Source organism: Castor canadensis, chromosome 11, assembly GCF_047511655.1.
Source record: "Castor canadensis chromosome 11, mCasCan1.hap1v2, whole genome shotgun sequence".
Lineage (NCBI taxonomy): Eukaryota > Metazoa > Chordata > Mammalia > Rodentia > Castoridae > Castor > Castor canadensis.
Window position 1 is genome coordinate 124643219 of NC_133396.1, and position 24233 is coordinate 124667451.

Below are 24233 nucleotides of genomic sequence, written 5' to 3' on the forward strand. Positions count from 1 at the left end.
ATATGGAACCTCTTTATCTAGCTCCACACTGCTCCATCTGGAATTCAAGGGCAGAAATAGAGGCGAGAAAGTTCTTTGTTGGGGAACAGGTCCCTACTAGGTAAGAGTGGAAGGAGAGAGGAGGAAGGGAGGGTGGAGGGCTGTAAGCAAAGGCTTACATTCCAGCCTGAACAGTGCAAGAAAGTTCCTTGCTCTTGCAGTTGATTAACCATTAACCTCCTACCCTGTCCTGGCCTTATCTCCTGCTTGGGAGGAAAGATATCTCTGGGAAACCCAGACTATCAGCAGGTGCTCTCCTCTGGTCCACTCTTGCTTCAGCAGATTATTTGCTCTGTTCTTGTCTCCCTGTCTCCCAGCCACAGGCCCAGTTCCTAGACCCCACTAGCCTTTTCTGTCCTTCTTCGCCTGCACTGGCACTCTCCTCCATGATCTGCCCCTTTACCCTGGCATTACTCGTTGTTTGCATGGCAGAGTGCAGGTCAGGGACTGGGGAGCAGGCAGGGTGGTGGGGAGAATATTGAGAGGGGAGCTAGCTGGTTTCACACAGGTCTCCAAAGCAGGAGCCCTGAGCTTAAGCAAAAAAAAAAAAAAAGAAATAGATAAACCCACCAAGCCTAAGTTTGCTTGGGAGTGGGGATGGGATGGGATGGTGGAGGGAGCTCCATTCTCCCCTAGGAAAGCTTGATTCCCTGTGATTCTCTGGCTCACAGTCCCTGTTTTGGCTCTGTGAGGTCAGACCATTTGATCAGAGGCCCTACCGAAACATTCTAGTGGGTCAGTGCTGTAGTCCTGAACTGCCAATAAAAGCAGCATGTGGACCAAAGATGCAGTCAAGATGCAGACGTGAAGGTACACGTGGAAAGACAAGTCAAGATGTAGACTCGGTCACTGATAAGCAGCAACAGGAAAGGCGACAGAGAGGGAAGATAAAGATGGGAGACTGACAGTGTGATGAGGCAGAAGTAGCTGAAAGCAAAAGCAGAGAGCACATAGGGAGAGCAAGCGAACACAGCAGAGGCACTTCTCAGCCGCCCAGGCTAGGGGAGGCTCTGGGCTCACCGAGAAGCCGAAGTAGCAGGTTATCTCCACTAGAGGGGACTCTTGAAAACCAGGTTTGGCCCAAAACAGTGGCTTTTGTGCTTCTTTTTTAAGAGGAAAAAATAGACGAGATATATTAGAAACTCCCAGCTGTCACTACCCAGAGGCCACAACTGGTAGATCCTAGGGTGGTAGGACCTCTGAGCCTCTGTCTGGTTGTGGAGGATAGGAAGGCAACTGCTGCATTACGCAGCATGGTTGGAACTGTGTGAACAGCTCCAAGAGGGCTGCCCCACAGGACATGGCTGGGGAAGGGTGCAGGCAGTCCAGTCCCTGGCCGGCCCACTGAGAGGCTCTTACCTTTATCAGCAAGAGAAGTTTTTGGCCCATTCCCCAGTCACATTCACATGCCTTCTCTTCTTCTAACTCCCTAAAAGAGGGTTTTTCAAAACACTCTGAGGTAGTGGCAATACTACTCCAGAGACTTTAAAAAAAAAGACCTTTCAAGAACTAAACGCATGTCAATGTTGTATCACTGATTTAATCTTTGTCTTCATATTCTTTGTGGGAGCCTTTCTTTGAATTCTAATTCCCCCTTTCATTTCAGCAGAGGACAATATTGAGAGAGAGAGGAGAGAGAAACAGAGTTCAGAGTTCAGAGGTTTCTCTCATCTAAGGAGATAATAACTGTCTAACAGGGAATGGAAAAATGTTGAAGTTTTAGGATGGGAAAGGGCCAGAGAGCAACGTCTCTTCAGATTTGATACCATCCCTTGATATTTAATCTCAGTTTCCCTTTGGCTCAAATTTACCTAGGGTCAAGAGTGAGGGTGAGGGAGGACAGAGGAAAGAAAGAAGAAAAACAAGATAAATGTATCGTGTTATGAAAGTTTAATCCTGCTTTTCCTTGGCTAAAATTACTTTCAGGATGAGAGATAAAAGGCAATGGAGCTGCCCTTGGAAAGTTCAACTTGTCTTTCAGAAGGAAGAGAAGGAGGGGTCCTGGGGCTCAGAGTGAACAACTGGTGAATGATTCTCTCCCCTCTGTGACCCCCCAACACGTACACACACACACACACACACACACACACACACACACACTTTCTTTGAGGCTTTGGGAGGGTAGCAGTTTCTGATAAAGGTGGCCCAGCACTTCTCAGGCTTTCTGTTCTGTATTTAAACAGCTTCCCTTACAATCTGAGCTTCTTGTTGGGTTGTGTAGGGATAGAAGAGGGAGGGCTGAGGAGAATTGCTGCACACCCCTCCCACTTTACCTGAATATTTGAACTGTTACACTACCGTTCTTGTCCCTTGCACTGAACCAAATAGAAAGACACTGAAAGCAGAAATTGGAATCCATTTAAGTTTAAATAAATAGGGATCCATCATGTAGGTAGTGCCAAGAATGTAGTATCTCCTAGCACAGAATGAAAGAGTAATAACTTGTATCTTCAAGGAATTTGAGAATACTGAGAGGGAAGGAAAGAATCCATAAGACATGAACTCCTAAATACTGTTAGCTGAAGGCAGAATGGAGTTGACAGTGTACTGGGGTTCAGAGGAAATGAAGGCAGAAAGCTCCTCCAAGCTTCTGCTCCAAGTCCATGCATGGTGGAGATTTCTCAGAAAGAGACTGAGAAGTGCCTGAGAATTTCAGTTTCCAGTCAAGAGTGACTATTGCATGCTCTCCTATACCTCAGCCCCTCAGCATACCCCTACCCAGTTTTCCTTCATTCTCCTCTGCAGTTTTTTGTTTTTTGTTTTTTGTGCTGAGGCTTGATTGAACGCAGGGCCTACACCTTCAGCCATTCCACCAGCTCTTTTTTGTGGTGGGTTTTTTTCAAGATAGGGTCTGGAGAACTATTTGCATGGGCTGGTTTCAAACTGTGCTCCTCCTGATCTCTGCCTCCTGAGTAGCTAGGATTACAGGCATGAGCCACTGGTGCCCGGCTCTCCTCTGCAGATTTTAAGCTGATTACCCTGGAGTTGTTAGGATACTGACTAATAGTATCCTATTAGTCAGTATCCTAGAGCCAGATCTCCAGTTTTCATGTTGCATTCTCTGTAAATTGCATCCCTCCCAGTGTCCCCAGAGGAGCTGGCAGTGTGGATGCCAGTGTGGTTCATTAGGAAATGTCATTAGTCATCCCGACTCACATTGAAGTGTCTAGTGTCCTACTGTTACTCACCCACTCTTATCTGAATGAACTTACTAAAAGAATAAGAACTGAGAGAAAAAAGGCAGATTTTATCCCCACACCCTGGCTAAATAGGGGAGCCCACTCTGGGCACATCAGCCATATGTTTGCCACCCAGAGGAAGACCCACCCTTTTAGAATCTTTTTCTAGGAAGAAGGCCAAGGAGGACTAATGGAAGGAGGTTAAAAGGAGGCTGATCTCCACTCACATTAAAAGCATCCTCGAATCCCATAATGGAAGGTGGTGCTCTCCCTGCACCTTGGGAATTAGATGGAGGTTGGGGGAGCCATGTCAGGAAGGTCATAGGGACACTTGACCCTTGCATGGGGATGCCCAGAGCCAGGGCACAGGCCTGGTGTTCAAGAGGCCCGTGCAACTCTTACAATTCCACACTGTCAAGAACTTTGTGGGTATTTGTGGGTGTATGGGGTGATATTTTGAAGAGGAGTTTGCCACCTCCACAACTGTGGGGAACCACTAGTCCAGGGCCGTGCTGTCCTGAGTTCCTGTCTCTGCTCTGCTGGTGAAGTTGGGGCTTCAGATGACGTACTATAACCACAGTGCCTCCCACAAGTCCCAAAATGTGCACAATTCACTCTCAGATTACACGAGAGCACTCCAGGGACAGCTCGAAATGCCAAGAGAAGTCACAGGTTACAACTGCTCTTGTGACTATGGACAAGTTACTTAACCTCTCTGAGCAGGAGGCAGGCAGAGGGCTTATGTCTTTAAGGGAGAGAGGGTGGAAGGTTCAGGAAGGGGTATGTAAAATGCCCTGCCTGCCTGGAGAGGCAAAAGGACCAACGGGCAGTGAGAAGTGGCAAGAGGGGATGTTGCCGCTTTGAAGTGGTTTCCTGCTTCATAAAAGCGAAAGGCCTCAGCTGGGTTGGGTAAATATTACGTTGACCTTTGACCTCCCACCTCCCCTGGCTGCTCCCCTGGCTTCCCATAATTTTTTCTCCTAAAGAACACAGGTACCTGAGGGAGAAGAATCTATTTTTGTGAACTTTGCAGAGAACAGCGTTCTCAGTGGAACCCAGGCCCCTTCCCCATCTATAGGCAGGAGACCCCTCCTGAGTCAGCATTGCTCCCCTTGGGCCTCTGCTCCAAGTTGGTGGGTGCTGGATCCCACAGCCTTCTGAGTAGAAGGCTGACCCCTTCCCTGCACCTCCCTAACATGTGCAAGGGTTTCTGTAAGGCAGACTCCCCCTGAGGTTTATCTGGATGGAGGTGAACACAGTTCTTGTCTACCACACCACTTGGCCTGACCCCAGGGTGTCAAGTCCTTCAGGTATCTAGGCCTAAGGACTTAGACTGATCTGAATAAGCAGGGGGTCGGAGCCCTCCTAAGAGGGTCAGACAGATGGTCAGGAAGAGCCTGGTGTCAAACAGGCTCCTGCCTCACAGGAACAAAGAGCTTCCCTTCACACTTACACTCTCTCCTCTTCCTGAGAGATTTCTCACCTGGTGATCAGTGCTACCCTCCATTTGCTTCCTGATCACAGGAGGGAGCCATGAACACTGGCAGAACTGGCTCCTACCTCTGACCCAGGGTCTCAGTTTCTCCATCTGTACAATGGGAAGGAATGGTTTTCCTGACTGTTCAAGCACCTCCATTTGCCTTTGTTTCTAGAGCCAGGCAGAGGAAGATGTTAAGGGTTAAGGGAGTTACAAAAACACTAATAGCTACAAAACGTGGAAAACTATTCTAAAATCTAGAGCAGAGTAGGTTAAGCTAGGGGTTTATTTCAATTCTCTTCTCTCTCTCTCTCTCTCTCTCTCTCTCTCTCTCTCTCAATTTATTTAGAATTTTTCTTTTTTTCTAAAAAAAAAGAAATGTGTGGGCTGGAGACTCAGTGGAGACTAGAAAGCCCATGGTAGCCTTGGCAATGAGGCCTCAGGCAAGGACAGGTCAGTGTTTAAACATAGGAGTTGGAATTTGAATTCTGAATTTGCTATGCCTGGCTTCTGGTGCCCTCAGCTCTGAGAGCAAAGATGAGTAACATCATCCCAGAGCTGCTAAGTTGACAGTGCTATTTCCCATCGCCACTGGCAGAAGAAGGGGCAGATCTCATGGGTCTGGGCTGCCAGGTTGCAATAAGGCTTGCTACTCCCCTGTGGAGAGAGCACCTGGGAGCAGGGGCAGGCATGGGGCAGACACAGCCTAAGAAGCTTTAGCAGGGGCCCAGGCAGGGCCCTGGGGCTCAAAGGCTGGATCCCTGGCCAGTGCTGATTATTGGTCAAGCCACAGCAAGATGTCTGGGGAGAAGCATCACTCATCTGTTACTTAACCAATAAGCTCTCTCATGGCCCTCACAGCTGGAGAAGAAAGGGTCTTGTCCCACATTTCAAGTACAGAGCTTGGGAAGCTGGCCATGAGAAGAGAGAGCCTTTTGCATTTGACAGCACTATCTCAGAACCTGCTGCAGAAATAGAGGAGAGAGGAGTGACAAGATGCTTTAATTTTCTTCTCTACATATTTAAAAAAAAACAGTTTGAATTACAAAAGAAACAGGTATTCTATGTAGTACTTGCTAAATGTTTCTGAGTATTTGATAGCAGCTCTTACCCATAGCCCAAATAATAGCCATGAAACCCAAATCCAAACTGGGTAAGTGGATTGGCCCTGCGTCACACAGCAAGTCATCTTTCACTGCTCTCCAATTGCTAGGAGGTTTGTTTGCCACAGTCTTATCCAGCACATTCTCTTGATCTGCCCACTTAGCCACTTTCCCTTTCCAGTTGCTTGCTCCCTCACCCTGTGCCCCGTGCCCATCTCTCTGTTCCTTGGGTTTTGGCAAACACACACTGCAGCTCATGGTGTGAAGGCGTATCCTCAGGAGAACTCACCTCGCCCCTTCTCTGCCCATCTGCTGGCCTTTAGCACACACCCTCTGCCCGTCCTGGCGCTGGGCAGTGTGGTGGAGAAAGGCCCCCCTCTATTCAATAGCTCCAACCAGCTTTCCTACATCCATCTCCAGCGAGCCTTGCTATTTGCACAGTCAATGGCCCTGGCAAGGCCAAGCTGCCCCTCCCTCCCCAAGAGGCACTGTGGGCACTGTTTGTGTTTCAGTCTCTATAGACTCAGCATTCACAACTTGAAGAGGCTGAGACAATGACCCAAGCAGCTGCCTGCAGACTGTGCTGGCTGGGAGGCGCAGGCCAAGAACTCCCGACTCTCACAAAGCTGTGGGAAGCCAGAGGCAGGGGGTGTCAGGCCACCAGGGTTTATGCACCATGCACCTGTGAGCTTTCCCAGGCAGCCACACCCGTCCCAGAGGGCAAGAGAGGGGAACTGGGATCCAGGGGCCTTGTCCAGGCCTCTTGACTGGCTTCTGCTGCATATCTCCAGCCTTGTTGTCAAAACTTTCCATCAGCTGTGAAGTCCTTGGGCGCCTCAAGGAAAAAGGGGGACCCTTACTCCTGAGGATGCAACCATCTCTGACTTGTGGGTAAGAAGGGGCAAAACATTTATTCAAATAGAGAAAAAATGGAAAGCTTCACTAGAAGCCAGTCCAGGTAGAAGAAAGTATATTATTTGCGAGGGCTTTGAATTTGCTGCCATATATGTTAATATGATTGAACAAATGCTTATGACCCAAGTATGATGGGTGGAAGTAAAGTCACTGTCCTGCTTCTTGAGGAGTTGACAAGGTAGCAAGAAAAAAAGGCTGTGTACACAAATCCAGGTCATACAAGTTCTATGTAAGTATTGTAGGAGGGCAGAAAAGAGAGATGGACTAGAGCTGTCCTTCCCTGGAAGGGACTGAGCTCTACATCACTTGGAGAATTCAAATAGAGGTTGGAAGATGACCAGGTCTCAAGTAAGGATTTTTAATGGGGAGCAGAAATAGATGATTGCTGGCAGCCCCACCCACTTCAAGCCCTCCAAGCCAGAGCCTCTGTCTTTGCTGCTCAGTAAATTCACTGGAAGAAAAGGTTGTTGAGAAGTGAAGTAGAGTCTGGGCACAGTGGCTCATATCTGTAATCCCAGCTACACAGGAGATAGAGATCCAGAGGATCAAGGTTTAAGGCCAGCTTGGCAAAAAGTTGGGACATACCCATTTCAACAACAACAACAACAAAGCCAGGCATGGTGGCACTCACCTGTTGTCCCAGCTATATGGGAGCCCATAAGTAAGACGATCTCAGTCTGAAGCAAAAAATGAAGTCCCTACCTGAGAAATAACTAGGGCAAAAAAGGGCTGGGGCATGACTCAAGTGAAAGAGTGCCTCCCTAGCAAGTGGGAAGCCCTGAGTTCAATCCCCAGCACCCTGCTGCTCCCCCCCCACCCCCATCCCATCAAAGTAAAATGAAGTGGAGTGTCAGGTAACATTAAGATCTGTGGCTACTGATCTTAATTTCCAAGTGAGCAGAGTTGGTTCTCACACTTTGGCCCCCATGGCTGGCCTGAGAGCAGGGTGCCAGGAAGACTGGGACAGGATTAGCCCTGGTCTCCCCTGGAGCCAGAGTTCTCCTAATCATGTTAAAATTAGCACTGACTCTCCAAGCAGGGGCAGACCCGGTGAACTGAAATCTGGTCAATTCTTTGCTTGCACAGTTCTAACTTCTAATCATTGTCATAAACAGGACCGAAGCAGCTGCTCACTCCAGTCTATTATCAGCTTGGTTGGAGACAGAGAAATTTAAATGACAGTAAGATGCTTAGCAAAGAAACGAAAGTCAGTGTTAAAAATAAAGAAAACAAGACAGCTTGTTTCATCGAAATAGAAGGGTTATTAAACAGCCTTGAATTAATCAGTGATATGCCACGGTTGGGATTGAAGAGCAGCAAGCTGACAGCTGAGAGAAGGTGGTGTGGGGACAAAAGCCCCATGGAGGCAGGTAGGAGCCACTTGCATCTCAGCCTGGCTGCAGAGACTGTGGCAATGGAGTGGTCTTCAGAAGGGAGATGGCAGTGAGCTTTCTGGCCACAGATAAGGACAGATCGAGGAGGGGAACTTTGGCACACTAGTCCCGCTCTTTATAAATTCAAGCTTCTGGATTCTTTCCACCTGCCACCACCTGTGCAAGCCCATGGGGCTGTCTCCAGGCCTCAGCCTTCCCCTACCGTCCCTCCCACCAGCCAGAGCTGGGCAAGAGCCAGCCATTCCATGGCTGGTCAGCAGCTTTCAGCCCCAGGCCTTTCTCTGTTAACTTTCACAGGGGTCCACAAGAGCTCAACTCTGAGTAGCAGCTTTTTATACCCCACCTCCATTCCCAAAGATGGGTAACAGGCTATCCCCAACTCTAAACACACCATTGCCTACCTGGAAATATAGGATGACTTCTGCAAAAGGTGTGATGCCAATTGGTAGCACCTGAAACTCCAGGCAGCAGAGAAGCAAGTATTGTGTTTAACTCCTGGAGCCCTGAGTCCAAGGTCTACTTCCTCATCCCGTAACTTAATCAGAGAATATATCCAAGTCCTCACCTTAAAGTGGTGATGCTGAGGTCACGTGGCCTCATAAGCTTTCAGGAGGGGCACATTCTTAGGACAATGTAGAAAACTCTACCAGCTCTGCACAAAGTGGAGTCACTTGAAGATGCAGAACGAAACATCAGAAGAAAGATCTTCCAGAAGGGATGGAATGTGTCTGGGAGGTGGCAGCTTTGCTTCCCCTGTTGCGGGGTGTGGAGGGGAGAATGTGCAGCCCGCACATCTGTGAGCACATGTGCATCCACCCAAGTGTGTGACATGCTGGATCTTGAGCAAATCACTGAAGACACATTTTCTTTGCTCTTTGACCCCAACATTCTTTCTCCTTACCCCTCCCTCCCTCATTCCTCCTGGCTGTTTACCCTTTTCCAGCCTTCTCTCTCACACCCCATTCATCATGCTGTACCTGATTCTCACCCAGGGAGTTCTTTTCATCTCCAGCCCCAGGTCCTCCCACCGGGCCTGCCTGCCATGGCCCCTGCTTCTCCGCAGCACATTCTTTGACCTGTCTTAGCCTCTCTGATAATTGTGCCCTTCACTTTCCCTCACAGGAGAGGGTTGGGGATTCTAGATGTCTATAAGTCTGTCTGGGGCTGATAGTCCTTGAGAGCCTCCAAAGTCTGGTTCTCCTGCTCTCTCATCAAAGGCTGATGGCACTGCAGGTGTTTAGGGGTCCTATGGATCTTGGCACAGATAAGGCCCTAAAGCAGACAGACCTCTGTCCAGAATTCCACCCACCCCTTAATTTCCATGCATTCTAGCTCCATAGCACTTCCTCTGCTGTGTGTGCAAATGTGAACACTCCTCCTACCTAACAGAGACAGCTCAGCAGCTCAGGATCTTTTCTGCAAGAGCTGGAGTCTCAGACAAAGAGACAGAATAGGAACTGAAGGCAGGAAGGAACAGGGTGGGACACAGGTTGCTTAAGATGCTTCCTCATGAAAGGGAATTACAGTCATGTATTCCATGGCTGGCTGTTCATTCAGAAAGTCACTGAAGGGAAGGAGAGGCAGGGGACACAGGAAGAGAAGCTTCATTTTCCCCTGTGTGGGAAAAGCCCAGAGAATGTGGGCTGTAACCCACCAGATCATTATCTCAGCATGTCCTTCTCCTCCTCCTTGGGGCTGGCTTCTTTCCTTCTTTCTTCCTTCTTTGCTCCCCCCATTCCTTCTATGGGTACCTGGTCAATCAGCAAGAGTAGCACTCATAGTCCTTTAATCACTAAAAAGATGTGAGGAAGTGGGAGGGTGACCCAGACATGTCATGACATCTGTAATACCAGGTCCATTCAAGAGAGTTGGGTCTTGGGGGCTGGGTGTTGAGTCACCACTTCCCTCTACCAGTTGATTGCCCTTCCCCTGAGCTGGCACACAGCCCTTGATATTTGAGCAGCCACAATTGCCAAGGAGATGGTGCCCTTGAATGGTGTTTCTCCAAAAACAGAAACGAGAATAACTTGTGTTTACCCAGACCCACAGAGTTTACAAAACAATTTCACATTTGTTATCTCATTGATTCTCACCACAGCTCTGTGAAGTGTTGCTTAGAGAGGAAAGTGAGGCTCTCTCCAAAAGGTCAAATAATATGTACAAGGTCACCCAACTAGCAGGTGGTACAGCAAGACTTGGGAGCAGGTGTGTCTCCAAAGGCTGTATCTCTTCTCTGCACCACCTGCTTGGCAGCCTGCACCACAGGGGTTCAACTTCCTTATTCTGAAACCTTCCTAGGGGCAACTCCCCCATCCTATTGTGCTCTTGATCATTGTGTGAGGCCACTTTTTAAATTTTTATTATTATATGCTTTTTACATTATTATATGGCTTGTGGCTCCAGAGCTCTCTTGCAGAGACTTTAACTGCTCATCCTGATTGTGCCTTCAAAGACAGAGCTGGTGTCTTCCCATTCTTCTCCGTCTTTCTCCCTACCTCATCCACTTAGTCAAAGATTTTCTTTTCACCCAGTGAGTTCAAGGTGAACAACAGATAGGATCCTTCCCAAATAGTTCACCCCCTCTCCACTAGCTCCACGAGATCAGTTATGACAAATCTCTGAGCCACACATGATGATTCAAAGCATTTGTTAGAGCAGACTAGCAGGGACTGAGTCAGCTGAGAAAAAGCAAGTGAGTACCCTTATCTCCTCTTTCTACAGATCCCCACCATTTAGACCGAGCACATTTCTGGGTGAAAGTCATCATGCTAGCCTTGCTACAATGGTAGGCCAAGGACCACAAGGTATTATTATTCCTGCCCTCAAAGAGCTTCTGTCTCAGTGGGGAGGCCGGCCATAGTCACATAAAAAAAAAGATAGAGCCAATACTGTAGTGTGAAGTGTGCTAAAAACAGCAAGTGCCCAAACCAGCAGTTTTTAACTTTATTTATTTATTTTGTTTTTTTTGGTGGCGCTGGGGTTTGAACTCAGGGCCCGACACTTGCTAGACAGGCACCCTTACTGCTTTAGCGACTTCACCAGCCCTTCTTTTGTGATGTGAACTATTTTGTGAACTATTTGCCTGGGGCTGGCTTCAAAAGATCCTCCTGATATCTGCCTCCTGAGTAGCTAGGATTACAGGCATGAGCCCCTGGTGCCCAGCTTTAACTAAATTTAGAAGAGAGAAGAGTCTTTGAAGGATGGGAGGGTTTGAATAGGCAAAGAAAGTGGAGATGGGCACTCCAGAGAGAGGGCACCACAGAGGGGAAACCAAGCAAGGTGTTTTGGAGATTCAGCAAATAAACTGGTTTATTGGGAGTAGAATTACTCTGGAAGAGGTGGATAGTGAGGATGGAGAAAGACTGAAGAGCCAACTCAGTGGGACTTGAACTTGGGCACTTAGGAGTTCTGAGCCTGTCTGGGCAAAACAGGGAGCCATGGAAGGTGTTTCCATAGATGAATCTCTCACTTTGGCCATGTTCCTGGGCAAAGATAGTCAAGGGGGACAGATTTCTTGTCTGGGGGACAAGAAATGAAGCAGTAGGAGATACACCTTGCAGAATGTCTGCACCTGGATCTTAGCTACCTAAGATCCACTAGCTTCCCTAGCTTTCACGAGGGTCTGTCTAGAGGAAGACCTGGATAATAATGTGACTATCTTACATGTGCCATTTTGCGGGGGACATTACTGGAATTCTGAGGGAAGTGGTCACCCTTTTGAATTTTGTGGAACCCTAGCTTCTGGAAATGGGGCAGCACTATAAAATGTACCTTGATCTGGCACTAAGGTCCTCTTTCCTGACAGGAAGCTAAAGCATGAGGGATGGAGAGAGCTTCTGCCCCTGGAACTCATCAGGAGCAGGGCACATAACTCCTGAGGGCAGAAAGGAGGAAGGGTCTGAGAGAGAAAGCAGGCAGTGCCTCACCTGGGGTCTCCCGGGGGCCATTAACGTTTTCCTTCTAGAGGAAAAGGACATGGACAGCTTCAGGGGAAAGTAAGTGGAGTTTTTTGGGTCAGCCTGTGGACTGAGAGTTGAGATGAATGCCTAGTGCCTTGTTTGGCCTTTTCTTCCCCAATCTTTTGTTTGTCTTTCTCCCTCCCACTAGTGTGGATTGGCACTGTGTCATTATTCTTTGAAAACATGGTTTAATGGCAGCATAATATGCCATTATGTGGATTAACTGTAATTTATTTAATCATTCATTCAGTCGGGCACTTTTTAACCCTGTTCTCCTACTGCATTTCAGTCATCAAGAGGCCATGGTTGTCCCTTGTACACAGTAAGAGTGGGATGAGAAGAAAAAGTCCTTGTCCACCTCATAACTGATAACTACAACTCTTGCTGACCCCAACCCCAGCCTTGCTACCTTACTAAAATAAAAGATCAGCTCAGGATAGATGTAAAAGGAACTATGGGACCTCAAAACTTGACCTTTTAAAATCCTCACAAAGTCTCACTTAACATTCTGGTGAGTTTTCCCAGACTGGTGATAAGAGGGTTTGTCTGAAAAATAAATTAGAAAGATCTAGATAAAGTGGAATAGCGGGGAAAGCATTGGCCTCAGCAAGCTCTACTTCCTAGCTGAAGGAGAGCAGTCAAGGTATTCGAACCTACTAAGGAAGACTTAGTTTCTTCACCTGAGAAAGGGAGACACTCATTCCTATTTTGCAAGGTAATCACAACATTTTCAATAGTACATTCAGAGCCTCTGACATAGCATCTCACATAGCAGATAATAAATAAGAGTAATAGAAGCTAGTCATGATTGCTTTTGTTATAGAAAACAAAGGCAAATTACTATTTCTATGCTTCTCGCAGCCCTTACAGTATGAGGTCTCCTCACATGAATTTTGACTTGACTGAGCAAAGCCATATTCCCACCTTTATCCTTTTTCTGACTTTTGAAAGGATCCTGGGAGTTCCTTTTCCTAACCTTTAATCCAGTAATGCCTACCAGAACAGCAAGTCCATTCTAACGTGGTTTAAACAGGGTCCTGCTTAGAGTCAGGGGAGAGGAGGCATGACTTTTCCCAAACCCACTGAGTGCAGAGGGCAGGAACAATCCCAAGACTCACTTAGTATAGCACCAGAGCCCTACAAATTCTCTCAACTCTTTCTAGCCTGGGAGGGAAGTGGCCTTAGCAAAGCAGCACTTCTCCCTGGCCCTCGCCCAAAGGGGGCTGAAGAAGGCAGAGCCTCAGGAGGGGGGAGCAGGATAGGGGTGGCAGGGAGGCAGCTGCTTGAAATTGATTGCTCTTGTAGTTTAGTTTATACCATGCGGCGCTCTCAGCTCTGCCCGGGTGGCGACCTTTAGATAATAAAGGGAATTCTGGGAGATTTCTGACAGTTCCATGACATATGGGGCGGGTCTGCAGGGTCAGGCAGTGTATCTCCTTGCTCCTGGCCCCAGAGTAATGAATCTTGTTTTGACTTTGCAAAGCCAGCCCAGCCAGTGCCCCAGAAAGGAACAAACCCCCTCCCCCCCAGTCCCTCAAATGAGAGCACATCTTGGAAGCCTTCATAATTCAGGGAGACAACTCCAAACTTTTACAACATGTGCAAGCAGAGGACAAAACACTGGATGTTTTGCTAAGGCCCTGGGAGAATTGGTGTAGTTTCCAAGTCTCAGTCAGTGCCCACTGAGAGACCTGGGGAAAAAACACCAGGAAACACTCCCTGGTGTGAAAAGCAATGGTCTCAGAACAGGGCCCACAGTGGAGGAGAGCCGGGGTGGAAGAGGAGAGAGCCCTGGGAGTCACAAAATATCCTATTGTGTTCTTAGGGTCTTGACAGTCACTCACCAGGCAGGAGCAGGGGATGGGCAAGAGGCAAAAAAAGGGTAAGACCCACTCTGCAGGAATTGCTGAAATCAGCAACTCTTAATTCTCATCCAAAGCCTCATGGGGCAGAGCAAGTGGCGTCTTTGGGCCTCTGTTTCCCATGGGCGGGCAAAGGGAGGGAAGCATGTTTTGCTGCCCTCAGTTCTCCAGAAGTGCTGCACATTTCCTGCCTGGTGACCGTTGTGCCCACCTGCTCCCCGCAAATGTGTGTGCAGCACACTCATACACTCCTTTTATTTACTAGAACAATTCCTGAGCCAACATGTTAGGGTCCACAACTGCCCTCTGTTCTATTAGCTTGCTTGTTTCACAGACTGGATGGCTTCAACAATAAGTATCCTCTAGATAGACAGGATGTTCTGAAGGCTGGGAAGTCCAAAATCAAGGTGTAGGAGGGGCTGAATCCTTCTAAGAGCTGTGAAGGAAGGAGCTGTTCAGGCCTCTCCTTGAGGTGTAGGTGCCATCTTTGCCTGTGTTTCTTCACATGGTCCTCCCTTTGTGGGTGTTTATGTGTCCATAGTTACCCATTTCATGGGGACACTAGTCATGCTGGATTCGAGCCCACCCTCATGGCATTTGATTAGCTCTGTAGAGACCCTTTATCCAAATATGGTTACATTCTGGGATCCTGGGAGGTAGGACTTCAACACAGGAATTTTGAGAGAACACCATTTCATCCATAACACCCCTTTTCCCTGAATTGAGGCTCTGCATTCATGCTTTGTCACTCTGCCCACTGTTAGGGAGGCACAGGGTCACTGTCAGGCAGTTTTGTGGAGTCCAGGGAACTTTGCTGGTCAGATAGCTCCTCACTGTTCCCCATCTGGCATGAGGAGTCTTCCTTCCTACTGAGAGGGTCTGTTAACACTCCCCAGTTCTCTTCTCTGGCTCCTTGGTTATTGAAGATTCCTTCTAGCTTATCCCCCTTTAAAAGGAAGACACGTCAGGGATATGTCTTCTCACAGTGAGAGGGGGTGGCTAGGTAGACATTGTCACCCCGGGTTGTCTTGACACACCTTGGAGGGGCCACAGTATCGTCCATGTCACCTTCTCAGGGAAGGATGCATGTGGACCCAGCCCCTTACCTCCCTTCTTCCCTGCTCTGGGACTAGGACTAGCCACTTTGCTTCACGTAACAGCCCAGAGTCTAGGAGGAAAATGACATTCGATTAATGAAGCAAACGCAGCTGGTATAGCAGTGACATCTAAATTGTTCCTTTGGTCCTGTTATTTTCCTTAGGAAATTCTTCCTCTCCCCACACCCCTCCCCCCTCTTGCTTTAAATCCTGTGCATAAAATACGCTAATAACAATCTTGGTGTCTGTGCATGAGTGACAGCTGAAATAAGAAAAAGACTAATCGTACCTCCTGCAGCCCTGTCATATGGAGATTAAACGAGCCCCTTTCCCCACCCCCTTTCAGTCTCCCTCCCCTCCCCTCTCCCTTCCCTGTCCCCTCTCCCTCCCTTGGTCTTTCTCAATGAGAATCATGGCCATTTGAATAATAACATTATAGAAGCCATGAGGGTGACAGTGGGGAAAAATCAGCTCAAACCCATGATTATTCCTTCAATCTAATAATTATTTAAATACCAGATAACTCCTTTCACTCTAATTGAGGCCTTTCAGCTGTCAGCATTCCTGGGGCCTCTGCATTCACCCTCTCACTCACCTTGTGCAGCCAGCGTGCCTGGACTACCGCTGAGGTCGACGTTAGAATGATGCTGGAATATGTGCACATTCAGTGGTGCAAGGGACTTTGAGATGGGTCTTTCTGTGTGTGGTGGGGTGCAACCTGGGACCTCAGAGTCTCACATTAAAATGTTTTATCCTGCGTGGATTTTCATTCATAAAAATATGGAACCAAAACAAGCCTTCTGACATCATCAGGACCATTCTTCTGACTCTGGATGAACTTGTTCCTAGATCAGGAGTGGTCAATGTCAGAAAGTTCCATAAGCTCCTTGGCACTCTGCTCCAGGAATCCTCTCTGGATTCCTGAGATAAACTTAGGTCCCTTCTATTGCATGCAGTTCTAATTCTTGTCAGAAGGAGCTTTTGGTGCTGAGATTAAATCTGACCTGTCTCGGGTTATCTACAACCCAGAGAGAAGAACAGGACACTATAGCTCCTAAGACACAATGCAGATGACATTCCTGAGCATGACATTTGCCTGGATCTGCTTGCACTAGAGGAGGTCCTAAGAGGCCACTCTCCTTGATATGGATGGTACATTCTGACTGTATCTCTTTCACACCTCTGCTTCTTCATCCTGGGCCTCTTTGAATCTGCTCTGAATACCACTTCTCTATCCAAGCGCAAGGGCTGGGGATATAGCTCAGTGGTTTAGTGTTTGCCTTGCATGCATGAGGCCCTGAGTTCAATCCCCAGTACCACCAAAAAAAAAAAAAAAAAAAAAATTCCTGATATCCAAGCGCAATGCCACACTCACTTCTGCCCGTCATGGTGCAGCCATTGTGATTCCAGACAGAAGAGCCTCCATGCAGAGTGCACTCAACCCCCAGGATCCTCTACCTAGGATGGAGGAGATGCCAGACTTTTGATCACAAGGTCTGGGTTCTGGTTTCAGCCTGTCCCTGACACATTTTGAGTCACCTTGGACAATTTGTTTCCTTTCTTTGGGCTTTGGTTTCTTCTGAAAAAAAAAAAAAGTGGTGGAGTGGAGTGCTTTTATAATCTCTTTCAGCACTAACTCGGAAGTCCTGCTCTCAAGGTCCAACAATGGGAAAGGAGAGCTAGGTAAATGAACTTCCCTCGCCATAGGAGAGGAAGGAGGTGAGCAAATGTCAGGAGCAGCTGCAACTGCTCAGCTGTCCCTCCCCCCGCCAAGCCTATACTGTCATGCTTGCCTTCATCCCTCACCTTCAGGCTTCTTGGGGACCTGACTGTGCTGCAGTCACCTTGCAGGAGCAGCAGTAATAATAGGCACCTCTCTGCTATGTTTTTGAATGCTATCAGTACCCATGATGGTGCTAGAGGTGACAATGACAATAGCAGTGGAGAGGGTAGTGATGCTGGAGCTACAGGGAAGTCCAAGGATGTGAGATCTACTAGCATGAACTTTGAGCCAATTTGGCAAAGTTATATTTAACTCTAACTCCTCCTCCTGCCAGCTCCTTTTGCAGTAAGGAAGGCCAAGTGCCAGCATAGAAACATGTGTACCCAGACCTAAAAAGAGAAGCAGAACGAGACAGTGAGGAGGAGAGAATCCTGCATTAAGCTGAACTGGAAATGCCTGGTTGTCATTTCCTCCTTGTGTTGCCCCTGATGCCTGCAACAGCTGATTAGGAAGGTATCAGATGCCTTTACTGGCTGTCACCAACACTTGCCTCCTGGATCTTAATCAGAGAGATGGTGTCATCAGGCCCCTAAATAAAATATTTAGTGGCAAGGAGACAAATGTGGCCTCTCCTTGGCACCAGGAGTACTCCAAGGAAGATGTCCAGGGAGGCTGTACAGATAGGCAGAGCAACCTGCCCTGGCTGGAGAACTGGGGAAGGGGAGAGGGAAACTGGTAGGGGAAAGACACAGCCAGTGTCAGCTCTTGAGAATGCATATGACAAGTGACCTCACAAACTAGACAGAGAGAGAAAAGGGCATTATTATTAAAAGAAAATTCCCTCATTTGATGCTGACAAAAAATTGGGGCTAAGAGGAAGCTGTAGATATGCAACATCACAGACATATGCTGACTGACTTCCACCAAACTGTGGATGGGAGATTCATTCTAAGATAGATCATGGGATGGAAGGAGGTGAGGAACTGGAAATATTGACAAACAAATTGCTCCAAATAAAGGCTAATGTATCCTGAATACTTAAATGGGCCAGACACTGTTCTAAGTGCTTCACAGCACTGTGTCATCATGGTTATTTTATGAACTACATACCAGTACTAAGCCCATTTGAGGTAGGTACAGACACGGCATTCCAGAGTGCCTAACTACCTTGACCAGGTGCACATAGCTATAGCTCTGTGTAAAGCCAAATGTCCTAAGTCTAGCACTTGTGCATTTAACCATGACACCACGCTACCATTTGCCAGAGGCACTAAGGTGTATCCTTTCCTTCATTCCCTGCCCTCCAGTCCCTGCTTTGAACAGCTACTTGGTTCCATCCACCTTGGCATGGAAAGATAGAGGCCCTCAACTTGCCCTTGCCATCACTGTCCTTGTAAAGGCCACACTCCAAAGGTACGATACAGCTTTCCCATCCACCCCTCACTGAAGGAGACTGCCTCCCCTTGACTCTGAGTTCAGTGTCAGCTGCTGTAAGGTGGGTGGTCTCTGGGTCTGGTGGGATGAATTCCCTGGCTGGTCACCAGGAGCAGCCTGTCCCAGAATAATGCTACCAGAGGAGTGAGAGGTAAAGAGGTAAAGAGTTCAACTCTAGCCAGAACACCTGGCCTCAGCTGCTATTGGATCCAGACTCTAGGAACTGAAGGAGCCAGGCCTTAAGGCATCATTTCAGCTAAAAGAGAAATCTTACAGATTGGGCAATTCAGACACCCTTATTTTAAAATCAAGAACTAGACTCAGAGAGATACAAGACCAGTCTAAAGCCACAGCACAATTCACTAGTGATCAAGAACAAATTGAACCTGGAGCTCCTGAGTCTTCTACCCTTCTTCCTGCTCTGTGACCCCAAGCTTCTGGACATTAGTCCAGTTCCCATGATCCTGCACTTCCACTGGCCTCCCTTCAGTCTGTGCAGAGGCTGTGTTGGGACTTACCCAATAGTATAAGAGGACGATCACTTTGATCTATACCCTTTCCCCTGCCACCTGCTTCCAGACTCTTCACCACCACTGGGTCAAGGAGGGCTGAGATCAAAGATCTGCTTGTAATTTTCAGCACATGGAAAGGAAGAATATAAGCAAAAGAAGTCAGGAAATCTAGCACAATTTCTGAAGTGCTGTCTCCTGGGCTAGCTTCATTGATAATGTAACAACTAACATAAGTGGAATGCTCACTGTGTGCCAGTGGCCAGGCTAAGAAGTCTCCCAATATTATCACATCTATTTTCATGACAACCAAAGAGCTAGGGAGTGTAATTTCCCCCCATTCTACCAGAAAGGGAGATAAGACTTGACTTGCCCAAGATTTGTTCCCAAATTCCACCTAATAAAAAAAGTTACTCTCTATTCAAACTGTGTCTTGGAGGGATACTGGGCCAGGAGGTGAGATGGTTGATCTTAACCTTACACTTTTGATGTCAATCACTGCTACCAGGACCCCTTCCTCTATCCATGAGCTGAATATACTTGTGTACGTACTTTGCAAATGAGGCAGGCATTACACTGTCCACAAATTCAGTACAACTGTGTTTCAGAGCATACTTTCTATAATACAAAACCCAAGCACAATGTGGTGACAATTAGCCTCCTCCTCACTTCTCCTTGTGGGACACACTGCTTTCCACCTGTAGCAAAAGGAACTACCCTACCCAGAGAGGGGGCTTGCAAAGTATGGCCTCTTGTAATTCGCTGTACAGCTGGAGAATTTGAGGTTCTGTTATTTCCTTTCCGCAGCTCCTCTTGAGGAATTCATGTCCTGCTACCGGCCTCAGGACATGGCTAAAAATAACCTCTGGTTTTCAAACTGAAAGCTCAGTCTATTGGGAGCCTTTGCCGGTGTGCGCTTGGGGCCGGAAGGGCTGTGTCGGAGTAGCGGAGTTCAGCCTGAGCCTCATGCTTGCTGCCTTCCTCTTTCCAAGGAAGCCCAGGCCCCATGAGTCACCCCACAACACCCCAGTGGAGGGTGGCTGCCAGGCCTAGGATACAAAGTTGAAGAGCAGGAAGGAGAATTTCAGAAAGTATGAAGCAAAAACTGGGGAATCTCAAAGTAGTGTCTGTTCTAATTATAACCCAGTCCAGCCAGATTGGGGAAGAGAGGGGATAGGCAGGCCTCTCCTAAACTGCCTGGGAGCAAATTCTGCATCTCTTGTTTGAGTGTTTCCATTCCTGCCACCTCATGTGCCCAGAGTTCTGTCTGGACTTGTCTGAGAAGGTTGCCTGGCAATTTGTCCAGCTGGAGAAAAGATCTGTCTGCTAGATGGCTTGCTACCTCCTCCTGGTGCCACTCCATGCTAGAGGTCAGGGGGCAGTGTGACTGCATTCTCTGTCCTCTTGTCTTCTTGCCTCAGGAGCCCAGCTCTGTTCTCCAGGCAGTTTCCTTGGAATGCAGACAGGAGTAGAGGGCTTAAGGCAGAAGACAGGTTTGAGGCATGGTCACTGAGGCCTGGGCTGACGGATGCTTGACCAGTCAGGAGGCCCCACCATTAGTTGGATGTGACTGACCCTCACTGCGCCCCCTGCCCCCCGCCCTGCCCCACTCTGCTACTCTGACATGCTCCCCACCAGAACTCCTGCCTCAGGTGACTGAAGCTGGATGCAGCCAGCCAGGCCTCTAGTAGGGAAATGTTCTGCCATCTCCTGCTTCCAAATAAGCAGAAGCTGCGGCTACCCCAGGCTCCCAGAGATGGTGGCTGTGTGTCCTTCTGCTAGCAGGACAAAAGACGGCTGCCCATCTCCCATCTCTTGGGGGCTTTTCAGGCTCTCACATGGCACACATGGGAATCCCAGTCTAACTGCATACAGCACACTGCCCTTCTCTAATAAGTCTTAATGGCTAAAGGTTCTGGAGAAGAAGAGGCCAAGGAGCAGTAAGGAGCTTCATCATTTAGGGTGACCAGCTCTTCTACCAGTGATGGCAGAGTATGAGAAACGAAGAAGTGCAACAGTATGAAGCCCTAGTGGTCTGAAATGAGAAGTTTTATTTATGATATCAGATTCACACCGGGTGTGTGGAAGAGGTGTCCTAACCAGTTTTTAGAAAACTTGAGAGAGTTTCACTCACCTAGGGTAAGATAGCATGAGTGGGTGGGGAAGACAGCCTGGCATTGACTGGTTGGGTGAACTTGAACAGTCTTTTAACCTCTCTGAGAGACAAAAACCTTGTCTCAAGAGGACAGAAATAGAGATGCTTTGTACCATTAAAAAAAAAAAAAAGTATTATACAGAGTAAAGGCTGGAGGCCAAAACATATAATAGGATTCCCTGAACAAAATAAGGAGAAAGTGTGTTAAAAATAGAAAAATCCAAAAATAGAAGGAATTCACAGAGCTAGCCAGGAGAGGGCCAAGCAATACTATTCAGGCCTTGAACTTATCAGTCTGACCACTCCCGTTTTGTTTTCCAGAACCATGTGAGGGCCAGCCCAGGAAGGTGGAGTAGATCACAGAGGAGCTGTCTCCTCAGCCTCGCCCCTCTCAGGATGGAACAGAGGAGGCCCTGGCCATGGGCCTCACAGGCTGACAGCTGGTCTATGGTCCTGCTCTCTGTGATGTGGGTGCTGCTGGCTCCCACAGCATCTGGCATGCCACAATTCAGCACCTTCCACTCTGAGAACCGTGACTGGTCCTTCAACCACTTGACTGTCCACCGAGTGACGGGAGCTGTATATGTAGGGGCAATCAACCGGGTCTATAAGCTGACTGGCAACCTGACCATCCAGGTGGCTCACAAGACAGGACCAGAAGAGGACAACAAGTCCTGTTACCCACCTCTCATCGTGCAGCCCTGCAGTGAGGTGCTCACCCTCACCAACAACGTCAACAAACTCCTTATCATCGACTACTCTGAAAACCGTCTGCTGGCCTGCGGTAGCCTCTACCAGGGGGTCTGCAAGCTGCTGCGGCTGGATGACCTCTTCATCCTGGTGGAGCCGTCCCATAAGAAGGAGCACTACCTGTCCAGCGTCAACAAGACAGGTACGATGTATGGTGTGATTGTGCGCTCGGAGGGGGAGGACGGTAAGCTCTTCATCGGTACCGCAGTGGACGGCAAGCAGGATTACTTCCCCACTCTGTCCAGCCGCAAGCTGCCCCGCGACCCTGAGTCTTCCGCCATGCTTGACTATGAGCTCCACAGTGATTTTGTCTCCTCCCTCATCAAGATCCCCTCCGACACCCTAGCCCTGGTCTCCCACTTTGACATCTTCTACATCTACGGCTTCGCTAGTGGGGGCTTCGTCTACTTCCTCACTGTCCAGCCCGAGACCCCCGAGGGCGTGGCCATCAACTCCGCGGGAGATCTCTTCTACACCTCGCGCATCGTGCGTCTCTGCAAGGATGACCCCAAGTTCCACTCATACGTGTCCCTGCCCTTTGGCTGCACGCGAGCAGGGGTGGAATACCGCCTCCTGCAGGCGGCTTATCTCGCCAAGCCTGGGGCAGCACTGGCCCAGGCCTTCAATATCAGCAGCCAGGATGATGTGCTCTTCGCCATCTTCTCCAAAGGGCAGAAGCAGTACCACCATCCACCCGACGACTCGGCGCTCTGTGCCTTTCCCATCCGGGCCATCAATTTACAGATCAAGGAGCGCCTGCAGTCCTGCTACCAGGGTGAGGGCAACCTGGAGCTCAACTGGCTGCTGGGCAAGGATGTCCAGTGCACCAAGGCGGTAAGGAGGTGCTCCCCTTGCTCTGCTCCCATTCGTGATGGGCTCTTTTTTTTGTACCTATGCCCTTCCGCACACCCCAGTTCCCAGACGCCAAGGGTCTGGAATAAGAGAGGTTTTCACACTTAGGTTATCAAGTGGTAACCAACCACATAGGGTGTCACCTGCATCAGATACTTGGGACATGTTTATTGATTCATTAAACCATTCCAAATTTATGTGACGTGTTCCTACACCACACCAGGTACTGTTACAGGTGCTTGGTGAACCACATAACCAAGCTCCTTGCCCTCATAGAGCTTCCCTGCTAGTGAGGCAAAACAAATGAACACATAAAGCCTCCAGTCTGCCAAATGTGATCATTGCTATAGAGTGAAATGAAACAGGGAAGGGTAAGAGGCAAAGCCTGAGAAAATTGGCTAACCCAAAGAGTGATATTAGAGAAAAGACTGAGCAAGGAATGAAAAGGGGCCAGGCAGGTCTCTGGGGAGAGCATTCCAAAGAGGGAGCAGCAAGTGCAGGGAATTCAGGGCATGCCTAGAGTGTTCCAGGAACATCAAGAAGGCTTGTGCAGCCTGATCAAAGTATATAAGAGAAAGTAGTAGACGATGAGGCTGGTCAGAGACAATGGGGTCAGTTCACATACAGGCCATAGGCCACTGTGAGGCCAAGTGAGGGCATTGAATAGACATTGGATATCTGAGTCAGAGAAGAAGGAAGGCAGTCAAGCTTGACTGATAGCTTGAACACTGGAGAAGAGGAAGGATGTCTTCAGGATTTAAACCCAGGGAGAGCAGGGTTAAGAAAATCAGTGGTAACCATCTGTCAGAGGGTCAGAATGCTTCCATTAAATTGTTCACTCTCACCCACCCATCCCTCCTTTCCTCCCTCGCTCCATCCTTCCACCCACCCATTTGTCTGTCTATCCAGCCACCCCTCCATCCATCCATTTCTCCTTCCCTCCTTTCCTTCTCTCCATCCCTCCATCCCTCCATCCTCTATCTATCTTACCCATCACTCCATTTAACAGCAGGCTATTGAAGGTTGTCTGAGTGCCCAGCTCTGTGCAAGGTGCTGGGGATGCAAACATAAAGAAAACCATGATCGCTACTCTAACAGATCTTGTAGTGGAAGAGTGAGAAATACAGAGGGGAGGAGAGGGAACCGGTAACAAAATGTAATGAACAAGACCAAGGTTCAGATTTCACCTGTACTACTTCTTGCTTCAGCAGTCACTTAACATCTCTACATTCTCACCTGTGAAATGGGAATCATTGCACCCATTTCATGAGCTGATCAGATAAGGAAATATATGGTGAGATTAGCACCATGCTTGTCATGTTAGTTAACTGTGAGGGAATGTGACAAGTGCTAAAAATAAATTTCTGTACAAAGAGCTGTGGGCGCTGGAGCCTGAGGGAAAAATCTGAGGCTGAAGCTCACCTGACTGCCTTCTGAGTACTCCAAATTGAGGATACCTGCTGTTAGCACCAAACCACATTTTGAAAAAGAAGTCAATGCCTAAGCTGTGTTTCAGCTCCTGCCATCATTTGCTTCGTACTGCAGAATAGGGGTCAGGGTGATCGGCTTTGAAACCCTTTGGCTTAGATGCCTTATGCCTTCAGTGGTATTGGGCAAGTTATACACCTGGTCTGAACCATGAATTTTTCATATTTAAAATAGAAATATCATCCTTTTTTACGGTTGTTATTAGGATTGGAAAGAAAACTTACGTAAAATGATTAGCACCATACCTAGTCCATAAGGAGTATTCACTAAATGGGCAGCAAGGATTATTAATACTAA

The 24233-nt window shown here is 48.2% G+C and overlaps 1 protein-coding gene across 1 annotated transcript in view; it reads left to right on the forward strand.

Annotated features, from left to right (window-relative positions):
* The window catches only part of Plxna2 (plexin A2), a 203066-nt gene that overhangs the window by 3443 nt on the left and 175390 nt on the right, over positions 1–24233 (forward strand). The window contains exon 2 of the mRNA XM_074048431.1: positions 21168–22430. Within this exon, the coding sequence (XP_073904532.1) occupies positions 21243–22430 (1188 nt within the window). The 5' untranslated portion in view covers positions 21168–21242. The remainder of the gene's footprint in view (positions 1–21167; positions 22431–24233) is intronic.